Source organism: Drosophila nasuta, chromosome X, assembly GCF_023558535.2.
Source record: "Drosophila nasuta strain 15112-1781.00 chromosome X, ASM2355853v1, whole genome shotgun sequence".
Classification (NCBI taxonomy): Eukaryota; Metazoa; Arthropoda; class Insecta; order Diptera; family Drosophilidae; genus Drosophila; species Drosophila nasuta.
In genome coordinates, this window is record NC_083459.1 from 3,378,909 (window position 1) to 3,398,328 (window position 19,420).

The 19,420-nt window shown below is 38.7% G+C and overlaps 1 protein-coding gene across 12 annotated transcripts in view; it reads left to right on the forward strand.

Moving 5' to 3' along the window:
- LOC132796958 (uncharacterized protein CG43867) overlaps positions 1-18,603 on the forward strand; it is a 176,308-nt gene extending 157,705 nt beyond the window's left edge. For 4 of the 12 annotated variants that reach the window (XM_060808331.1, XM_060808335.1, XM_060808342.1 and 1 more), the window contains 9 exons: positions 6,226-7,765; positions 8,949-9,403; positions 10,462-10,884; positions 10,953-11,235; positions 11,309-11,421; positions 12,019-12,228; positions 15,250-15,345; positions 15,554-15,895; positions 15,974-18,603. In XM_060808331.1, the coding sequence (XP_060664314.1) occupies positions 6,226-7,765; positions 8,949-9,403; positions 10,462-10,884; positions 10,953-11,235; positions 11,309-11,421; positions 12,019-12,228; positions 15,250-15,345; positions 15,554-15,895; positions 15,974-17,296 (4,785 nt within the window). In that variant the 3' untranslated portion in view covers positions 17,297-18,603. The remainder of the gene's footprint in view (positions 1-6,225; positions 7,766-8,948; positions 9,404-10,461; positions 10,885-10,952; positions 11,236-11,308; positions 11,422-12,018; positions 12,229-15,249; positions 15,346-15,553; positions 15,896-15,973) is intronic. The other 8 variants (XM_060808338.1, XM_060808340.1, XM_060808332.1 and 5 more) reach the window with 7 other exon arrangements.
- The last annotated feature ends 817 nt before the right edge of the window (positions 18,604-19,420 follow it).

Here is a 19,420-nt window from a genome sequence, read left to right on the forward strand (position 1 = left end):
AAAGAAAGCATACAGAAAATATTTAATTGACAATTTATGAACGCTGAGAGATTATTTCTTTAAGTAACTCCATAAAACAGACCCGCAAAAGCTTGGTCGTAAAATAATCAAATTGAATTATCGCAAAAACTTATTCCCTCTCATAACTATTCAATAAACCAAATATATAGTTAAATAACTTGAATAACCTAATTGGCAATTAGTAAATACCATTATATAATATTATAAATATTATAGGAAATATATCATACAACTAACAATAAACACTTAAATATTATATTTACCTACCTATTTAATTATCAACTATTTAATAACTTAAAGATAACTAAATAAAACCTAAATTGTTTTCTTGAAGATCAAACAATATGTTTCTATACAGAATCATATTCTTCTTCATCTTTTCCTAATTATGCAATGACTTAACTAAGTATAAATCTTTTCCTTTGAGAAATCTGTTTTTATAATGCCCACAATAAATGGGCACATACATAATAAATTGCAAAAAGAATTTATTCAACTAACAGGCGATCTAAATTATTACGCACAAAAACTAATTTGATTAAATGGCAGAAACTTTTTTTTGTAGTTTTTTCTTTTGCAGGATTAAAAGTTCTGCTGCTGTCCGGCATTATTATTTATGCTTGTTACGCACAGAGCGCCACCTGGCGTTCGTGGTGCATAACTCAATCAGCTTAATTGCATAATTTATGCCCTCGCATTCTGTTGTGTTGGTTTCTTTTATGTGGCGCGAGTTTCTTTTGTGTGCAAGTGGTGTGCGTAGCGCCATCTAGCGGTCGCATTAGTAGCCATTACAAACTTATTAATCATCTGTGACAGCCACGCACACAAGCACACAAACACACGCATACAGTACTGAGTCACCGCAAATGGCCATTCTATGGCTCGCCACTCATTTCTCTCTCTCTCTCTCTGTTTCTGTTGTTCTCTTTGCTTTATTGCTGCTCTTGGCAGCCAGTCGGCTTAGCAATAGTTAGTCATCTGCTGGGTGGCTGCCCCCCCCTTCCCCCTTCTCCATCGCATTCCTCACTCTTTCAACCCTTGCAGACCAACTTAATTGCGTCTGCTCATTTAGTCATAAAAAAGCAGGATTCATGCTTCGCCAGAGCACGAGCCAAAGGATGGAGAAAAGTTTGTTGCCAAAAACAAATTTGATTCCCTCTGGAAGAAAATGATTATTTATTATGTGCATCCAAATGCTTGCAAACTTTGTGTCTCTGCGTCGCATTCACAAATTTCAAATTCAAATTCAAAAATTTTTTTGCATTCATGCATAACTCACTCATCGCTATCTTGCTTTGGGGCATAATCGGATTGTGCGTTGGGGCAAATTATTGTGTAGGATTCTTGGGCTTACAGTTAATGCAAGTGGCATGCAACACAGACAGAAGCAGCTAGATTTATGTTAAGTGCCAGACGATGAGGCCAGTCTGCAAAAAGAAATGCAGAGAAAACTTCGTTCGCATTTTCCATTTTCCATTTCCATTTCACATTCACATTTTGCCTTCGATGCAGTCAGCAATAAAAATGTCGTTCCGCAATAAAAAATCGAATTGTTTCCTTTTTACGCTTGACAGTTGCAGCTGCGTTCAGCCGTAAAGCGCAACTTGCCCCCACTTCAACTTCAACTTCTATTCTATTTCTATTTCTAAAGACCCAAGTCTTGGGCTCTTTATGAGCTCAGGAGGCAATAAGACGCGACTTTAATTCCAATTCAAATCCAATCAAATGGCGAAAATTGCCGGATTTACTTTTGGTTGGCAGCTCGGCAGATTTATACTAATATATCTGACTGACATTTCATGTGGTTGCTGTTGCTGTTGTTGTTGTTGTTGTGGTTGCCACAAGCCACGGCACGACAGCTTGTGGCAGCACACAGATAAAGTCAACTGTGTTTGCCCCAAAGTTTCAATTCCTATTTGTTCTTTGTCACAAAGCACAAACAAGTTTTTCGCATACGCCTAAATGCATTCTACTATATCCAAAAAGGATTCCAAACAAATGCTAAACTTTAACCCCAATTCCCTCCCTCCCTTGTTATCCCCTTCATATGTTAAACTAAACTTTAAACATTAGATATCCCCATTTGTTGGCATCTTCAAAACGAACAACATGAAAACAAAACGTTGCACAACTTTTGTTAAATGTTCCCTTCGTTTTATTTTTTATTTTTCTCTTTTTTAAGGGGCGGGATGGAGACATCAAATTTTATGGCCCAAGTTTTTGGCCAGAAACTTGAAACCGAAAGAAACTACTTGGGCGTATTTAATGCCTTGATTCACGCTGCCCAGCTTAGCCTCTGCCTGGCTGCCTGGCTGCCTGTCTGCCACACAACAGCTGCATGCCACACAAAGTTGCATACTTTTTGCCGTTGCAAAAGTGTCGCTGTAAATGCTTTGACTTTTGCCAGACTTTTCCACTTTCCACATTCCTCGCCTCTCTCCGCATTCCATCGCACTTAAGCTTTTTATAGACTTTTCAGGCCACAACGTGGTAACATATTTTAGCCCAGATTAACTTAAAATGTTGCACGTTAAATTATGAAATCAACTGCTTACGTTTCGGGGCATAAAACTGCATTTAAAGAGTTGCTCACAAAAAGGGAATTAAAATAGTAAAACTTGCAAGTATTAAGAAATCTTTTAGGAAAGAAATTAATAAAGAAAATATGTTCTCTCAATTCTTTTAATAAAACTTTTCAAACCTAAGATATATTTCACTAAATTATAGAATAAAGAAAAAAGATAAATTAAAATTTTTTTTATAGCATTACTTTATTATTGTGATGGTATTTCAAAAACATGCTCATGCAACAAGTAATTTCAAAATATTAAGGAATTTCTACTTAGGTGAATTGTTTGGGGTTATTTTTTAATAAAAATAGTTACACTCTTAATCTGGATTTTTATACCCTTATCATAACTTTGAGCGAGCAAGAAATGTATCTGCTAGGCAATAGGAAGCACTTTCAACCCTATAAAATATATATATTCTTGATCAACATCCGTCTGTCTGTCTGTCCGTCCGTCCGTATGATACCCTAGATCTCAAAGACTATAAGAGATAGCGCTATAATATTTTCTTGACAGCACTTGTAATATTTGTACGCATATCAAGTTTGTTTCAAATTTTACCACGCCCACTTCTGTCCCCACAAATCGACAAAAAATGAATATCACGTGTAATTTTCAAGCTAGAGATGCGCTTTTTGGTACATACATTAATAACTACAGTATTTAAGATTCCTAAAAATTTGGTTTCGATCAGACAAAAATTGCAGTTTATAAAAATTGCATTATATATTATGTGCTCTATCGTATATTTTGAATGTTGTAAAATATTGATATACCAAATATAGTTTTCAATATATTTTAGTACATTTTTGAGGTATATTTATTATTCCATTATAGTTTCAATTACTGATCAAAACTGCTAGTTTTAATTATATAAATAAAGTGTTTTTTTTAGTTCTTCTAGTTATATTTTAGTCAGTTCTAGTTATTATATTTGTCTGATTAAAAGGAAATAAAAGTCTCTTTCAATTATATTTAAACCAATCGATTTAAAATCGAATGTAAACTCTTGTTAAGTGCAGCTTTTCTAATTTAAATAAATATAATTATGTTGGAAAGCGATAGCTAGAAAGGTGCCTTTGGGGCAAGTTTGATTACATTTTCCCTTTGTTTGATTTAAACGCATATGGCGCGGTGTCATCAACCGACAACCGACAACCAACGACGATGGTTGGTATCCATATTTTATACTATATATGTATATACAGTATATTTTTTGTTGTTTTGCATGACCATAACTCTGTTTATTCTCGGGCTTATAACTGTCGGCGGTTATTGAGGCGTTGTCAGTGTGTATCTCCCTCTGTGTGTGTGTGTAAGGATTGCATGTGTCTATGTGTGTGTGTTTGAGGAGCTTCTGTTCGTGTCAGAGGAGCAAGCATAAACTTTGGCATTTTATATGCGTCGGTCGCGTCCAATAACCTGACGTTCTCGTTGTTATTTTTGGCAGTCTATTTATTTTTAACATTCCGCTTCACTCTGCAGCTGAGCTTGAGTTGTTGAGTTGTGTGCGCAACATGATGTGGCAACGGCAACGGCAACGGCAAAGGCGGAGTCGAGTCTCGGGTTCCACGACCTGCAATCTCTCCACACACACACACACACACACACACACACACACATCGAACATTGGACAATTGACCCATTTGCATTGTCAGACAATCCAAAGTGGCAAAACTAATAATGCAATAGGTGTAGACAGCAGCAGCTAGAGGAAGAGGAAGCGAGGAAGAGGAGCATGTTGCAAGTGTGGCGCTCAGAATGCTTCCGGGTTTGGTTTAGTTGTCAGTTTGGTTTCCTGTGACCAGTCTCGAGGGCAACTTGACAACACTTGGCAACTTGGCGTGCCAAATGAACTTATTTCTTGCCACATTCTGCACCTCGCCACCATCCTTTGTGTGTTCCGCCACATCAGCTTTGTCTTCGTCTGTCTTTCGCATTACTTGCAAATTGTTGGCTGCCCATAAAAATGTGAGAATCCTGTGCAGAGCACATTTCCACATTCTTCGCATGCCATTCGCCTATCTTCCTTTCGCCTCTCTCTCTCTCTCTCTCTCTCTCTCTCTCTCTCTCTCTCTCTCTCTCTGTGTTCAGCGACTAAGCCGTGTGTTAAATGCTTGCTATCCCAAATGGTTGCGTTTAATTACACAACTTTTTTGCGCCATTGCGCCTCATCATTTACATACTCTTTTTCCTCTTTTTGCGCACTTGAGTCTGATTGCTTGCCTCTTCGCTTGCATTGAAATTAACGCTTTAACTAATTATATATTCATGATGATTGCAGACTTCTATATTCTGAATTTAATTCGTCATTTAACGAAAGTATAAGAGCATTAAAACAATTGTATTTATACACCTCAGTCTTCATAAAGAATACATGGTATATGATTTATCAACGGCCGTCTGTCTGTCCGTCTGTATGAACACCTAACTCTCAGAGACTGTAAGATATATAGATATACTTTGTTTCAACATCACTTGTTATATTTGCACGCAGGTCAAGTGTTTCAAAGTTTTAACACGCCCACTTCCGCCCCCACAAGTCGATTTTCTGTACATACAATAACACTAGTAGTATTTATGGTTCCTAACAATTTAGTTGATGAAAATTTTTAAAGAAATATTTTTGTATGACAAAAAAACGTTTTGGTTGTTTTGTTAAGGAGTATATGTTATTTGTGGATGATGGGTTTATTGAAAACGGTTAAAGGTATCTCACAGTCGAACCCAGTATTACTTCTCAGGCAATTCTAGTTGAATTTAAGAAAGGAAGTTCTAAGATTGAAAAATTGATTGTATTTCATTGAATTTTTCTTAGAAAAGTCCATTTTGTGTTCTTTGAAAATCATTTGCCAGCAAGCACCACACTTTTACTATTTCAATCATTATTTTAAATGCCTTTTAAGTCGTTTGTATTTAGAGAAACTATTAGATTCAACGAATTATTTTATCATTATACTATTGGATAGCAATTTCAGCAGATAAAATCAATTTGATAAAGTCTGCCAAGAAATGTAAAAAAAGTAAAGCACAACTTTGGAAACTTTTGTTAGAGAGTTGGCAACTTGTACTAAATATTATAATATTTTGTATGATTTTGAAGTTCGCTTTATTTACATGAACTATTGGATGAAGCCAGCTTGATATTAACATAATTTTACAATTAGAATGTACTGTGTGTTTCAACATTTCAACTCTCATCTACAAAGTCTGCCAAGTAGTGTTTAAAATGTTTAGAAAAATCTTCAACAATTACTTAAAAAGCGAATTTAAAAAATAACAATGGGGTAGTATTTAACTACATATTAAAAAAATTGTGAAAACCCTATTTTAAAAGTGAATTTAAAAGCGCCAAATTGAGTTCCTAATTATTACAAATATGCGCACAATAAAAACCGAATAGAAATTAAAGTCCAGACTCTGACTCCTTCCATTTGCTGCCGCTTCCCTTGCTGCTGAAGTAGATTAGTTGTTGCACGATTGAACGCTCTGTGGCAAGCACACAAAGCGTGGGCATCAATTTAATCCTTGGGGAGCTTAGTGTAAATGTAATTGAATTGCGCTAAAGAATGAAAAAAAAACAGAAGAAGCAAAGTTAGTTAACTCGATTGTGTTTTGTTTGCTCTACTTACAGGTGCGTGCTATGGAGCAGCGGCTGAGTGAATGGCCAAAGCCCCAAGCACAACAACAGCAACAACAACAACAGCAACAACAACAGCATAGTCAGCACTCGCAGCAAAGCACGGCAACGAGTTCGCCCATCCACCAGCAACAACAACAACAACAACAACAGCAGCAACAGCAGCAACAGGCAGTTGCAGCAGCAGCTGCATTGAGCGCAGCACTTGCCACAAGCGGCACAAGTGCCACATCCTCGTCAACGACATCGGACGCGGCGGAGAAGACAATCAGCTCATTGGAAATCCAGGTGGAGGAGCAACGTCAGCTGCGTTTGCATGACGCACGCCAGATTGAGGCCAAAGCTGCCAAGATCAAGGAGTGGGTGAACAACAAGCTGCGCGATCTCGAGGAGCAGAATCAATTGCTGCGCGAACAGAACATCAAGTGCAACCAGCAGCTGGAGCTGCTCAAGAATCACATTGCCAATCAATCGCAGCGACACAGCATCGTCGGACCCGTGCGCAACAGTCTCAGCTTGGATGTGCAGGACTTTGCCAGCACCCCGGAGACACGCAGACGCAGCGAGAGTCTTGATCCCCAGGAGATTATCAGTCGCCCGTTGACCAGCTCGTATCCGCATCATCAGCATCGACGCAATCTCTCGATGGAGCCCCAGGAATTGGAACGCAATCTGGTGGCCGCAGTCGACGGCCTGACGTTGGCCCCACTCTCCAGCATCTCCAGCAAGGCGGCGCAATCGACAGCAGCGCGTCCGGATAGTTCCGACACGGATACGGCGCACGATTATGCCGAGATCTATACGCCATCGTGTGAGAAGTTGCCCGCGTGGATGAAGAATAATCCCGCCTTGATGGCCAGCGGCGGCAACTCGAGCACCACCACAACGACGACCAGCGAACTGGGCGTGCCTCGTCCCCCCACGCCGCCCTTGCATCGCTTTCCCAGCTGGGAGGCCAAAATCTATCAGGTGGCCAACGATGGCCTCGCAGGCACAGCCGCAGCTGGCAATGGACATGGCAACAGCAGCACGGCGGACAGCAATGAACACAGCCATGCCACACCGGATGTGCAGCAGCAGGAGCAGCACAGTCTGACCTTGTCCAATGGACGTGGACGTGCCCATGGTCATGGACATGGTCATGGTCATCATGAGGGTGGTGGTGGCGGGGGAAACAGCGGCACGCTGGGCAGCAGCGGGACACCGGGAACGCCGCAGCCACCGACGAGGCAACAACAAACCGCCAGCGGCGGCTTCTGTGATATCTCTGTGCCCGTCTATGCCACAGTGAAGGGGCGTGCCTCGCAGATACGCTCGATGCCCTTCACCGGCGACTCCAGCGATGATTCGAGCGATGGCGAGGATCATGCCGTCATGCTCACCCACAATTCGCACAATTCCTCCAGCACGGACAACACGGAGACCTCCACATCCGGCAGCGCTTCGAGTCCCTCGAAGAGTCTGAAGACCTCGTCGAGCTTGAGTCCCGCCAAGCGCAGCGGCTCCGAGAGTCCCAAGAATGCCAAAGCGCGTGGTACGTATACGACCCGTAGTCTCAGTGAAACTCTCCGCCTCCTGCTTGTCTCGTAGCCCCGACTCGTAGCCTGAAAGCGAACAGCTTACAGCTTAGCACCACACACAGCACGAACCAACTAACTAAACCAAACCAACTAACCAACATCCAACAATTACCAACTACTAATCAACTAACTAACTAACTCTGTAATCCCAACTAACTCTTTGATCGCCTGCTTATATCCTTTCTTTATGCATCTATTCCTATTTCTTGTCGTATTTCTCCGATAAATATCCTATTTCTAACTTTATTTATTATTTTCCACAATTTCAAATTGGGAATTCTCATATTTCCGAAATTCCCCACTTAAAAATTTATACGATTTTAGTCCAGAAATATTTCATTTTTATTTCTTATTTAAATCTTATATTTTCTACAATTATTTATTTATTATTTCCACAAATTCAAATTGGGAATTCTCATGAAATTTGAAAATGATTTTTCAGATTTTTCTTTCAGAAATATTGCACTTATATTTTATATTGAAATGTGATATTTTCTTCAAATTTCTATTAGCAATAAATATCCCATTTACATTAAATTAATATTTTCTTTTATAATCAAGAAATATTGTAACTTTTTCTTACATTTTTCTTTGATTTTTATTTTTTTTTTTTAAAGTATTCCCCTGTTTCTATTCAATTTTAAATACTGTATAATTGTATTATTCAAATATTTCAAAATTCAGTTTTCAAATGTTATTCTTTTGGAACTTATTCTTAAAATATCATCCTGCATTCCATTGATAACAATTATATACATTTTTATTATACTTCTTTTCTTATTTTAAACATCTTCCATAATTCTTCCTTTCTTTTTTTGTTGCTTCATGCAATTGCTATTCTCCTGAATTTTCCTTGAAGTAATTATAGAAATTCCTCATCTACTCTAGTTAAATCCTTGACTCCTTTAGCAAACCGTATTTGCCTGGCTCTTTGGCTTTCTGTCAAACTAAATACAACTAATTTTCAAAGCGTATTCTAACAAACGATTCTAATACAAACGGGTTGCATTTCCATCGCCCTTCGTCTCGCCCTTGTTGTCGTGATAACCGACCGCCATCATATTTGATTCCACCTCCGATTACCATTATTAACCCAAACATCGCCTTCATTAACCACATCCCACATCCGCCTAACAGTACTCACAACAATGACAACACGCACCACACCAACTTTACACCAACAACAACAACAACAACAACAACAACAACAACAACACCAACAACAAGCACATCACCATCACTATCAGCATCATCACACGTTGCCACACGCTCAGGCGCCACCGTTGGTGTCCGTGCAACATGTACAGAGCACGCTGCCACGCCTACATGCCACGACAACGCTCACGCCCACGCCCATTACCATACCCATGACCACGCCCACTGGCGCGCAGCTGACGCAACTGCGCGTGAGTCCCCACATGCGTGGCACAGTAATTTCAGATCTTTCCTTTGAATCAGGCCTCTCCGACGACTACGCCCTGCCCCCCGATGCCGTCTCCGAGTCAACGTGCATGGACGCCTCGATGCCATCGCTGCTCATGCGTCAATCCTACGTCGATTCGCCCAGCAAGAAGCTCGAGTCCCTCGAGAAGGTAATACTACCTACACTTATTGTAACGCTTTGGTTATAGCCATATGACAACGATACACAGAAAGAAAAAATCTTGTTTTCTTAAGATCGAAAAGATCTTACACAAGATTAAGATTTTTCAACCTAAAGATTTTTGTTTTTAGGATCGAAAACATCTTAAATCGAGATTTAAAATCCACAGTTTTTTTTCTCTTCGCATTCTGCATTTTGACTAACACTTTTCTTTATTAAACGCAATCTTATGAAACAATGACACGCTTCTACCTCTAACCATTTATATTGTACTATTAATCAGGGAATTATTCAGTCAGTTAAAAAAATTAAGTGATCTTTAAACCACTAATTAGTAAATGTTGCGTACAAGTTGCAGCTCTCTAGCTCTTACCACATCGAGTCAGTCAGTAAAGTTAAGCTAATACGACAAATAATCACTTTTTAAGTTGTCGATAAATCCCTAACTAATAATTTTAGCATAAAAATGCCAGCCCTCTAGCTCTTACCATTTAGAATGTGAGTCGATATTTCAAGAGGTCAGTCAATTGAATGGTGATGCGATAAGTAATACGTATTGCACTAAAAATTTCATTTTAAGTTTGCTCACAAAACTCTAGTTAAGAAATGTGCTGTACAAATTTCAGCCTTCTTGCATCTACCATTTAGGATTTACGTTGACAGTTTAGTCAATCAGTTAGTTAGTCAATGCACAAAAACTGCGATGAACTGATAACTTTTGAATGCAGCCTTCTAGCTCTTACCAGTTTGAATCATCATTTAGTCAGCTAGTTTGTCAATTTAAAGGAATTGCGATAAGCATATGTATATAGGCAATAAATCTACCGTTTAGGATTTGTTAGTTATTCAATCAGTCAGTTAAACACATTTTATGTTGTGGATAAATTGCTAACTAATGAATGCAGCCTTCTAGGTCTTACCATTTCGGTTGCGAGCTCACAGTTTAGTCAGTCAGTTGGTCAATTGAAGGGAATTTCGATTAGCAAATAAGTAGTAAAAATTAAATGAAATAACTATATTGCTGCCCATTCAATTCCTTCTCCTTAGATGGGACACCTGGCCAAGCTGGGTGGCAAGCTGAAGACGTGGCGCAAACGCTGGTTTGTTCTAAAGAACGGCAGCCTCAATTACTGGAAGAGTCAGCACGATGTGCAGCGTAAGCCGCAGGGTCAAATCCAGCTGGACGAAGCCTGTCGCATTAGTCGCGCCGAGGGCGCCTCCACATTTGAGATCGATACGGGCAAGAAGGTCTACTATCTGACAGCCGATTCGCACGCTACGATGGATGATTGGATACGTGTGCTGCAGAATGTGCAGCGTCGGAATGCGACAAAGTTGCTGCTCAGTCGCGATGATCAGAAGCCCACGGTGCAGGGCTGGGTGACCAAGGTGAAGAACGGCCACGCCAAGAAGTGTTGGTGTGTTCTGCTCGGCAAAATGTTCCTCTACTTCAAGGCACCGGCAGAAACCGTAAGTCGAACTCAATATTTCTTTACTTCGCTTTACCACTATATCAACCACTGTCTTCTTTTTTATAGAATCCATTGGGACAGATCAACATGCGCGATGCGCGTGTCGAGGAGGTGGAACATGTGTCCGACTCCGATTCGGAGGAACGCGAAGATGCCGCCCAGGATCAAGCACGTCTCACGGTCGCCATCTATCCGGCACACCAGGGTCCCACGTATCTGATACTATCCGGCAAACCGGAGCGTGACAATTGGCTCTATCATCTGACCGTTGTATCCGGCGGCGGACCGAGTGCGGGCACACAATACGAACAGCTGGTGCAAAAGCTCATGGAGACCGACGGCGATCCAAGTGAGTCCCAAAAAAGATCTCTCTCGGTTCCGGAAGGTCCTTCAATGTCATACTCTCTCTTTTTTTCTTGTAGACTGCGTGCTTTGGCGCCATCCCATACTGCTACACACCAAAGATACCATCGCAGCGCCCTTGTCCTCCATGCACACCGAGTCCATGCAGCCAGAGGCCATTAAACTCTTCAAGGTAAGATATTAAGTTGACCTCACAGCGATTTTCATTTGATCTGAAACTAAATTATGGTATCATAGCATTAATTTGAAACCTATCTCATGTTGATCTTTTAATGTTATATTTAATTGCTTGATTGATTCGAAACTTTTCTTAGTTTGTTCCTTAAATGTAATATATGATCGTAAACCTAGATTTTGTATTGTATCTTAAGTTGTTTATTAAGCATTATATTATTTAAAAACGTATCTTAAAACTTACGCTTCAAAATATCTTAAATTGTTCTTCTTATATCATAGATTTGTTTGCATAATAATTAAAAAAACCTATCTGAAGTTCTTCAGGGGTTTGTCAACTAATCTTATGACTTTGAATTCGATCATTATAGAACATTCAGCTGTTAACCATTAATGATTGCAAACCTATCTTAAGTTGGCTTTCAAATATTATAGTACTGAATAAGATTTATTTAAACTCTTTGAATGTTCTATTACATTTCAAGTTATCTTAAGTTGTTCTTTTTATATAACATATTCGTTTGCATATTAACTATAAAAGTTATCTGAAGTTCTTCCTTAACTAATCGTATCGCTTTGAATTTGATCTTTATAGAGCATTCAGCTGTTCATGTCGGTCGCTGTCAATCAGCCGGGAATCGATTATCATGTGGTGCTCGCCCAGAATGCTTTGCAACACTGTCTGGACATGCCGGAGCTGCAAACCGAAATGATCTGCATACTGATCAAGCAAACCTCCCGACATATGGGCCAGAAACTAAGTGTCGGTGTCCAGGTAAACAAGAAACTGGGCAAGCAAACGCGCGTAAGTTTTTCAGTTGCAAAGCTTCTTATCATTCAAAAGTTCTTTTAGTTGAAACCCTTTCCCCCTTTTAATAGAGTTGTTTAATGTTTTTTTTTTTTGTTTCGTTATGATTTCCCCGTACTAATCCCAAAAATACTAACTACATGTCTAGCAAATTGGATTCCGCTCGAATCCACAACTCTCTCTATGTATCTATCTCTCTCTCTCCGTCATCAGTAGCTCTCTATCTATCTCTGTCTCTCTCATGATCTATGCATTTCATGTGCGAATTTCAATTGAGATCAAAAGAAAAGCTCACTTTATTAGACTTTGAGCTGACCTTTAGCTACTTCAACCGATACTAGCTAAATAAATGTTTCCTATAACTGAATATGGGTATCGTACTATATTATGTTATCATTTTTGATTCGAGATTAATTGCATTTATTGCTTATCATGTGCATTTGCTTTGATCACAACAAAAGCTTTGCTTCAAATTAAAAGCTTACGAACGCTTTATAATCACACAATATAATGTTTAAGATATACTCTCATACCAACATAAATACTCTTATACTTATCACAAATTAAGATCTTAATACTCCTCTATGCATGTGTTTGTTGTCTACTAATCCTAACTTGATTTCTTTTTTCTCTGACTTGTTTTAAGTATAGTAGTGGAACAGACAATGAATTTCCCCCATAACTGTCATACACATATGCAATCTACTATATACGTATAAATCTATTTATACAAGGCGCATTATTAGCCGTATACACATACATTATATACATAAGTATTCGTGCATTAGCTTTCAAGAACAATACACCAGCTATATCTGATGAAACTGCTCGTTAATCTATGTGTATATACTCTTTATAAGCAAACATGCCTACATTCTCAATGTATATACATATAATATATACTATGAATATATCTACATAAATATCTACATATTTCTTTCTTTGATATAATCTTATTGTTGATTCGTTATCATTGTATAAAGTATTTGCTGTAAATTTCACACACCCACAAACTTGCCAATACTTACATACATACACACAAGTATAGTACTACAAACATACAAAACTATACTCTACATCACAAGGAACTCACTTACATACATACATACAATACATACTATCGTACAACAAAACGCGCCTGCAAACACCCATAGATCATCCCACAGAGCCACGTAGAGGTCCCTCATATGTCTTAGGATAGGATATGAGGGTTGTAATGACTTTAGAGACAATATATAATATTTGCCTTTAAACAAATTATTCACAAGTTCTCCATTCCCATTCTTATAAATTTAGAAGAGAACTCAAAAACAATTAGATAACTACAAGTTATTCATACCATACTACAATCCTTATTAGAATTAAAAAGAAAATATCAATGGTAGAAATATTTATTATAGGTAATACCCTGTTTACACTGGGCTGCATCATTGAAAATTTCCGTTAAGTAGAATCTTTCGCCACATTATTCCATAAGCACCTGGTTGTTAGAGAGGGACGACTAATGGAGCTACATAATTGATGATGCGGCAATCCATCTCCACATACAAATTTTAGCCGCTTTCAAATTATCTCAAACTTTTTTCAAATTTAAAAAAAAAAAACCTAAATATGCCGACAAATTAAAAGGAAATCGACAGAGGCATAAGAAGATGTCGATCAATTAGATCACTTTATACAGGAATATGATTCTTGTGAAGCGATATGCCTTAATATGATGCTAAACGGAAATAAGTAGTCAACTTATAAATAATAAATACAATTTATGTAAACTTATACTTTGAAAGTGCCCGCAGAGTCGCATAATTTATTTAATTGTTTAATTTTGGCTCATTTGGTTTTATTAACTTTGATATTCTTCTTCTTCCTGCAAAAGTTGGTTTACTTTTGCACCACCAAACAGCTGTTCGCGTGATGCAACTTTAATGTAAACACTTGCATCATAGAACCGCATCATTGAAGAAGATGCACTTGGTCTAAACAGGGTGTTTAAATACGAATACAATTTTCATTAAAAAAAAAAAAAATGTGAAAAAAAAGGTTAAACATTTTAGCCATTATTTCAAGATTATATCTGAAATCAATACGAACTGAACATATCACAAGCTTTATCAAATTAGTGTGATATTATTCCCAATTTTAGATATCTTAATGCAAACATAATTTAGCAAATAGAGAAATAGTTTGTAGTATCAATATACCAATTCAAGAGGCTCTACGTCACCACAAGTCACAAAGCAGCAAAAAAACAAATCACAAAAACGCTGCTGCAAAACTATAAACTATACTTTTACTCTCAGTGTATCACACACATAGAACACATTCACATACAACTAAACTACGTTCATGCGCTGCACATTTAACGTGATAACAAAAGTTGAGAGCATCAACCAAATATCATAACTAATTACGAAACTTCTAATCACGTTTGCTGTGTGCTGAGAACGCATTAATGTTGTTCAACGTTGTTGTCTCTCTAGAGTTCTCTCGACTTGTTTATGGTTTGCCCAGTTTAGTTTCGGTTGTTGTTCTGTTTTGAGCATAGTTTGTTGCTGCTTTCACTCATCATTTTGTATTAAATGGCTTTGAATGTTTCGCATTATACTTGAAAGTTAACTCGTTTCCTCGTTTGCTAATTGCGCTTCTTCAACAAAACAAACAAACCAAACAAACAAAAGCATACGACTTTTGTATAGATGTAAAATACACACGATAAAAAATAACAAAAGAAAACAAAACATAAATATATAGAAAGTGAAAATTGAACGTGAGCTCAAATTGATCAGCAAATGTTTTTTGGCTTTTCTTCTTCTATTCTATTCTATTCTATTGTGTTTCATTACGTTTTGCGTTTCGTTTGTATGTGTATCGAAATCAAAACCAATACCGATAACCAACAAAAAAACCGTTAACCGAACACCGCAAAACGTAACTGTAACCGTAACCCTAAACGTTTTGCAACACTGAACTACTGACGACAACCAACCAACCAACCAACGAAACCAATGAAATTTACAGCAACTACTATTGTGCGCCACCCAAAGCCTGTTCACCTGTGATACCCAACAGGCTGGACAAGCTCAAGCCAACGGCAGTTCGCCCACATCGATACAGGTATGAGGGGAAATTGCTATTGTCTAATCTAAACACCATTAACGATTAATAATTACCGATTTACGTTACTTTTGTCAGTGTGTCCTCTGTGTACAAGTTTGCTTTCAGTTCTCGTAGACAAAAAATTGAAACGTAGTGTTGCCTTAAAACCTTAAAGAAAAACCTTTACTCCTTAAATGCTTAACCAAGAAACTCTTATTTCTAACAGGCGCCCGTATCAACGCCCATCATTGACTGCAAGTCCAATCCGCCCGCTTACAGCTTTGTCCAGGGCTGGCAATTACTCGCCCTCGCCGTCTCGCTGTTCGTCCCCAAATCGAGTCGCCTGCTCTGGTATCTCAAGTTGCATTTGTCCCGCAATGCGGATACCAAAACGGAGACGGGCAAATATGCCGCATACTGTGAGCGAGCTCTGGAGAGAACCCTCAAGAATGGGGGACGCGAAACGAAACCGTCGCGCATGGAGGTGCTATCGATATTGCTGAAGAATCCATATCATCACTCGCTGCCTCATGCGATACCCGTGCACATGATGAACACCACATACCAGGTAAGCTACTACACTGAACACTGCTGAACTACCACTTGCTGAATTCCTTGCTTACCTTGTCATCAATGCTTTCCCAAGGTGGTGTCTTTCGATGGCTCCACAACGATTGAGGAGTTCCAATCGACGTTGGCTCAGGAGCTGGGCACACGCGATGCAACGAATGGATTTTGCCTGTTCAGCGACGATCCCATCGAAAAGGATCTGGAACACTATCTGGAACCCCTGGCCAAGCTCTGTGATGTGATCAGCAAGTGGGAAACGGCGCTGCGTGAAAAGGGTTCCGGCAAATTCGAGAACTCACGCGTCATACAGCTGAGCTACAAGAATCGTCTCTACTGGAAGCACACCATCAAATGCGAGACGGACAAGGAGCGTCTGCTGTTGTGCTATCAGACGAACGCGCAGATTGTTCAGGGTCGCTTCCCACTCTCCCGTGAATTGGCACTGGAGTTGGCATCCCTGATGTCCCAAATCGATATGGGCGACTATTCGCATGAGAAGTCACGTGATGTGGGCTTGAAGGCACTGGACAAATTCTATCCGTATCGGTATCGCGATGCGCTCGGTGCCGAGCAGCTGAAGGATGTGCAGGAGCTGCTCATCTCGAAGTGGACGCTGCTCAAGGGTCGCTCCACCCTCGACTGTGTGCGCATCTATTTGACCTGCTGTCGCAAGTGGCCCTACTTTGGTGCCTGCCTCTTCCAGGCCAAGCCACGTCAATGCGAGCCACACGCTGCTGCCGGTTCCCCGGTCGCCTGGTTGGCTGTGGCAGAGGATGCGCTCAATGTGCTCGAGCTGTCAACGATGGCGCCGGTGGCACGTTATCCCTACAGCACTGTGATGACGTTTGGCGGCTGCCAGGATGACTTTATGCTGGTCGTGTCGCATGACGATGGCACGCTGGCCGGCGGCTGTGAGCAGAAGCTGCTGTTTGCGATGAGCAAACCGAAGATACTGGAAATAACGCTCCTGATTGCCGACTACATGAATGCCTTGGGTCACACGGTGCCGGGAACACCGCAAATGAATTCGCTGACACGCAACGGATCGCATCGCTCGTTGCGCACCTCACAGCGGCCAGCGGGTGGCGGTGGCGGGGGCATTGCCGGTTTGACTGCTGTGGGAGCGGCAAGCAGCATCACTGGCTTCTCCACGAATGCGACGACAACGGCGCACAACACGCTCAACTCGCATGCCACACACACGCTCAACTCGACGCATTCGCATACGCTGAGCAGCTCACATCATGGCGGTGCAGCTGGAGGTGGCGGTGGCGGTGGCAGTCATCAGGGTACGCTGAATTCGCAGAGCACGCATCATCATCATCACCATCATCAGGTGGCGCATCCGCATCAGCCGGATATACTCAAGAGCACGCCCGATCATCAGCGCATCAAGTGAGCATCGGGATCATCATCAACAAAGTGTACAGGAGGAATTACATATGCATAAACGAACATACACATACATATATACATGAGACCCATACATATACAAAGAAGCACTTATAGCATATACTATAATAACACTGCATCAGTTTAGGGTTTAAGCCAACGTATGCCGTAAGGTATGCCACGATCGCTAGTGACAAACTTTACGCGCTACTCAACACTATAACAACAACAAGTTCTTTCCTAAGCTAAGCTAATTATTGGTACTCACAGACAAGCTTAAACACACATAACATATATACATATATAACGTATATTGTATTGTACTATTGTAAACACCATTAATTTTTTTTTGAATAGCTCTAAGAAGTACCGCAACGTGTTAGGTACATTTATTATTATATTCAAAGTATGTGTATTTTCCTATAGATATACATACCACTCTGCAGACAAAAAACAGATTTTAGGCGTACAGTTACATCTACTATACTATATACTAACTATATATGTTTTTTTTCACTTTATTTTTTGTACAAATCTTTTCTTAAACACTCTCTCCTAGCTAAACGAAACAAACACAAACAAACAAAAAAGGAAAAAAGAAAACTATCTATCTATCTGCTTCGTCATGAATCTCACATTGTCCCTCCATGCTCAAAAACTGCCTTTTGAATGTAGAAGACAAACAAAAAGAAAAACCAATATTACGAAATCAAGAAACCAAGAAGCCAAACTAAACAAAAAAAAAAAGGAAATGCTTAATAACATTAGGGTTAGTCATGAGAAGAATTAAAACAAAATATTTTGTACAACATTTTTCATGCGCAGGCAATAGGAATATCTTTTTTTTTTTAAATATTTTTTTTTTTTTTTTAATGACAAAATAACTAGTACTATACTAATATATATAGAGAGAGATATATACATACATATAAATTTAGGAAATAATTATGGTTTCTGCTTTTATTATTTCACATAGAGAGCAGAAGATCAACACACACACACATGTTTTCGAAAGCAAAAATATTCACAATAATTTCACCTTTTAAAATGTATTTTGAATTGTCTCAAAGTGTCTAGACTCTGTTCGTTCGTTCGCTGAAAACCAAACTAATAATGATAATGATAATGATTTGTGTAAACGTAATAAATAGCCAACCGATCACAGCCAGAGCTTCTAGTGAAACATAACAAATTTAATCGAATATAGCAATTGCAATTGATATACAAGAAAAACAAAAACGAAAAACAAAGAAATTCAAACCAAATATACATATATACAATTTATTTGTGATGTATACAAAAAAAAAAGGAAAATCAAGCAACAACAATTAAATGATATATATTTAAATTTATAGGAATAACAAAACAATTTTTTCCAAAGTACGACATACGAAAGTGCTAGCTCCAAAACAAAAAAAAAAACAAAATTAAAATTCTAAGTAAAAAAAACCAAAATCAAGCACACATACTGTATTCGCATTACAACAAATGTTTTACTCAGTCATTTATCATTTATCTAAAGAAACGAAAAAGATAAATTTAAAACAAACAAAAAAAATATAAGGAAAATAAAAATATGCTCCCTGTCGATTGGCCATTTTTACTGTATATTTCACGAAATGTTTCGCTTTCGAATATGTTTTTTTTTTTAATCAATTTTGTTAAAGCAATTTAGACACACGTATATATATATATATAGTGTAGTATAAACACACATAAATTAATATATATATATATATATTTAACAGAAGGAAATTATACAAGAATTATATAAACTGTGTAAATGATACCGGCGCATTTTTTTCCTAATTGTAAAAAATTTGATATTAAAAATTTATATATGCAAAATCGCGAAAACCAAAAGGTGGCATCCAACTATATATAATATGCATACACATATATATATTGCATACGGATATGGCAAGGAATAGGCGAATATATCATCACTCAAATGACAAATATATAATGGAAAAATTAATCATTACAAAAAAAAAAAATAGAAAGCGCATTTTTACTGGTTACTCTTGGAATGGGGAACAGAAAACTTAACGACGTATGTATTCCAAATTCGATTTTGTTAAGCCTCGCGATTGGTTTGGTTTCAATCTACAATATGCCATATATTTTATTT